The sequence below is a fragment of the Sorex araneus genome, chromosome 2 (assembly GCF_027595985.1).
Source record: "Sorex araneus isolate mSorAra2 chromosome 2, mSorAra2.pri, whole genome shotgun sequence".
NCBI classification, from domain to species: domain Eukaryota; kingdom Metazoa; phylum Chordata; class Mammalia; order Eulipotyphla; family Soricidae; genus Sorex; species Sorex araneus.
This window is the reverse complement of record NC_073303.1, coordinates 246,667,476-246,669,977: the sequence shown is the minus strand read 5'-3', so window position 1 is coordinate 246,669,977 and position 2,502 is coordinate 246,667,476. Positions and strand designations below refer to the sequence as shown.

The window sequence follows — 2,502 nt, the reverse complement described above, 5'->3', positions numbered from 1 at the left end:
TCTTCCGTGCAAGAAAAAATATAATAAAATGAAAGACAGAAGGTGGGATTATGAAGACCTAGGCAACATATTAGAATTTATATTTACAGTTTAAAACTTAACAGTCATCTGAACAAGTTTCAGATGCACATTCCTATCTTAAGGTTTAAAGCCACACTAAGTTTGTTGTAAAAAAAGAGAGACCGCAACTTTGGGACTTGCCCTCAAGAGTCTGGCTCAGTCTCTCTCTATCTGTCTCTTTTATCTGCAAAAGTACAATCATATAAATGTCTCAAGGAAGATTTTTGAGGAAAGACATGGGCATGCATGCATACACTTGAGCAGGAAGCCTGTCTTGACTGGCCTTCCCCATGTTGTGACGATGGTGAAACTTCCATTCCTCCCTCATCATTTATTCTGGGCGAGATATAGAAGAATTAAAATTTGTTGAGGTGCATCATCATTGGACTTGGCATTTGGGAGAAAAATATCATCACTTGATAGGAAAACTTTTAATATCATGCTGTGGAAGAGGGGTGAGGGACGACAGGAGCTATTACAGCAAGTAAGGTGCTTGCCTTGCATGCATCCGACCTAGGTTACATCCCCAGCACCCTATATGGTCCCTGAGCATTGCCAGAAGTTATTGCTGAGTTCAGAGTCAGAAATAGCCCCTGAACATTGCCAAGTATGACCAAAACAAACACACAAATAAATAAATCTCATGCTGAAGTCTCAGAAGAGAGTATGAGCCAAGTTGACCAAAGACAGCTCTTGAGGGGATTCAAATAGACATGAACAAGGGGAAATAGAATTGCAGATGTCATTGTGAAAAATGCACAACTATTCAATCCAATGACTTGCAGGACCCCAGCATAGAAGAAATAAAGTCTGTCTTGGCGAGAAAATGACCCAGGACTTTCAAATTCTTGATTAAATCTGCCTTGGGGGTCACAATGTTCCTTAGTAATAGTCCGGGGACCCTCTCACTGATAAGAAATTGCTCTTCTGAGGAGCCTGCCCAGCGCCCCTTTGACATCCTTGTTCCTCAGGCTGTAGATGAAGGGGTTCAGCATGGGGGTCACCACCATGTACATCACCGAAGCAATAGAATTTTTCTCAGAAGTGTGAGCGGCCGGAGAAATGAGGTACACACCCAGGCCCGTGCCATAGAACAAGGTGACCACGCAGAGGTGAGAGCCACAGGTGGAGAAGGCCTTGGACTTGCCCTTCCTGGAGGACATGCGCATTAGGGAGGAGACGATCTGAGAGTAGGAGTAGAGGATGCCGCTGACAGGAACCACACCCATCACGGCAGTGGACACGTAGGAGACAGCATGGTCGATGAAGGTGTCCGAGCAGGCTACCTTGAGCACCTGAGCCAATTCACAGAAGAAATGTGGAATCTCGGTGCCCACGCAGAAAGTCAGCCGTGCCAACAGGAGGGTATGAAACAGGGCAATCCAGAAGCTGAGCAGCCAACACATAAGAACCAGGTAGGCACAGAGGCGGGGGTTCATGATGACCGTGTAGTGCAGGGGATGGCAGATGGCCACGAAGCGGTCATAGGCCATCACCGTCAGGAGGAAACTTTCCAGTCCAGCAAATATAATTAAAAAGTAGACTTGCGTCAGGCAGCCGAGGTAGGACATGCCTTTGCTCTGCCTCTGGATGTTCACCAGCATCTTGGGGACAGTGGTGGAAGTGAAGCAGATGTCTGTGAAGGACAGGTTGGACAGAAAGAAGTACATGGGCGTGTGGAGGTGGGTATCAGAGATGCTGGCCAGGATGATGAGCAAATTCCCCAGCACAGTGACCAGGTACATGGACAGGAACAAGCCAAAGAGGAGGGGCTGCATGTTTGGATCCTCGGAGAGTCCCAGAAGGAGGAATTGTGGTGCTCCTGTCTGGTTTGCTGCCTCCATGGAGCTTATGAATCTGCCAGGGAACATGAAAATTGTCATGAAGGTTTTTGCAGGGCAACTATCCTGAGGCTCCCACATGTCAAGCATCTGCTCTTCTCCTTTGAGCTATCTCCCTGGCCATGATATGATACACCTGATTTTTCTTTTTCTGAAGATAGCTATTGACTTAGTTGATTGTTAACCTATTTCTATTTTAAATATATATGTACTCAGATTTCTTTATTTAAACATAATTTCTTCATCTCCTACTCACTACCTCTAATTCTTTTTCTGAATTTAATTTTTATTTATTATCTGCTTCTGAGTTTAATCCAATTTCTTCTTTGCAGTTTCTTCTGAAATAACTAAAGGCAGTTCAACTATTCTACTGATAATTTCTCTGAATTTTTTTTATTTGAATAACTATATTTTTAATTATAAAAGGCAAGAATTTTGCACATGAAATGACGTCAAAGTTAAAAAACTAGGAGAAACATGGGCTAAAATTAAAAGATACTCAATTAATGGAAGAAACTAGTTGCACACAAAATATCCAATAAAGGGCTACTATCTCATATACATAAAGTACTCACACAACTCAGCAGAAAAGGTACAAGAA

General features: G+C 43.4%; 1 protein-coding gene across 1 annotated transcript; it reads right to left on the bottom strand.

Moving 5' to 3' along the window:
• Positions 1-965: 965 nt before the first annotated feature.
• Positions 966-1,943, bottom strand: LOC101549036 (olfactory receptor 7D4-like). Its single transcript, XM_004614836.3, has one exon. It carries the CDS (start codon positions 1,941-1,943, stop codon positions 966-968), a length of 978 nt encoding a protein of 325 aa, XP_004614893.2.
• Between the last annotated feature and the right edge of the window lie 559 nt (positions 1,944-2,502).

What these genes read in the sequence shown, in the direction of transcription:
- LOC101549036 (XM_004614836.3), bottom strand. Translation starts at nt 1,943, where the DNA reads ATGACAATTTTCATGTTCCCTGGCAGATTCATAAGCTCCATGGAGGCA.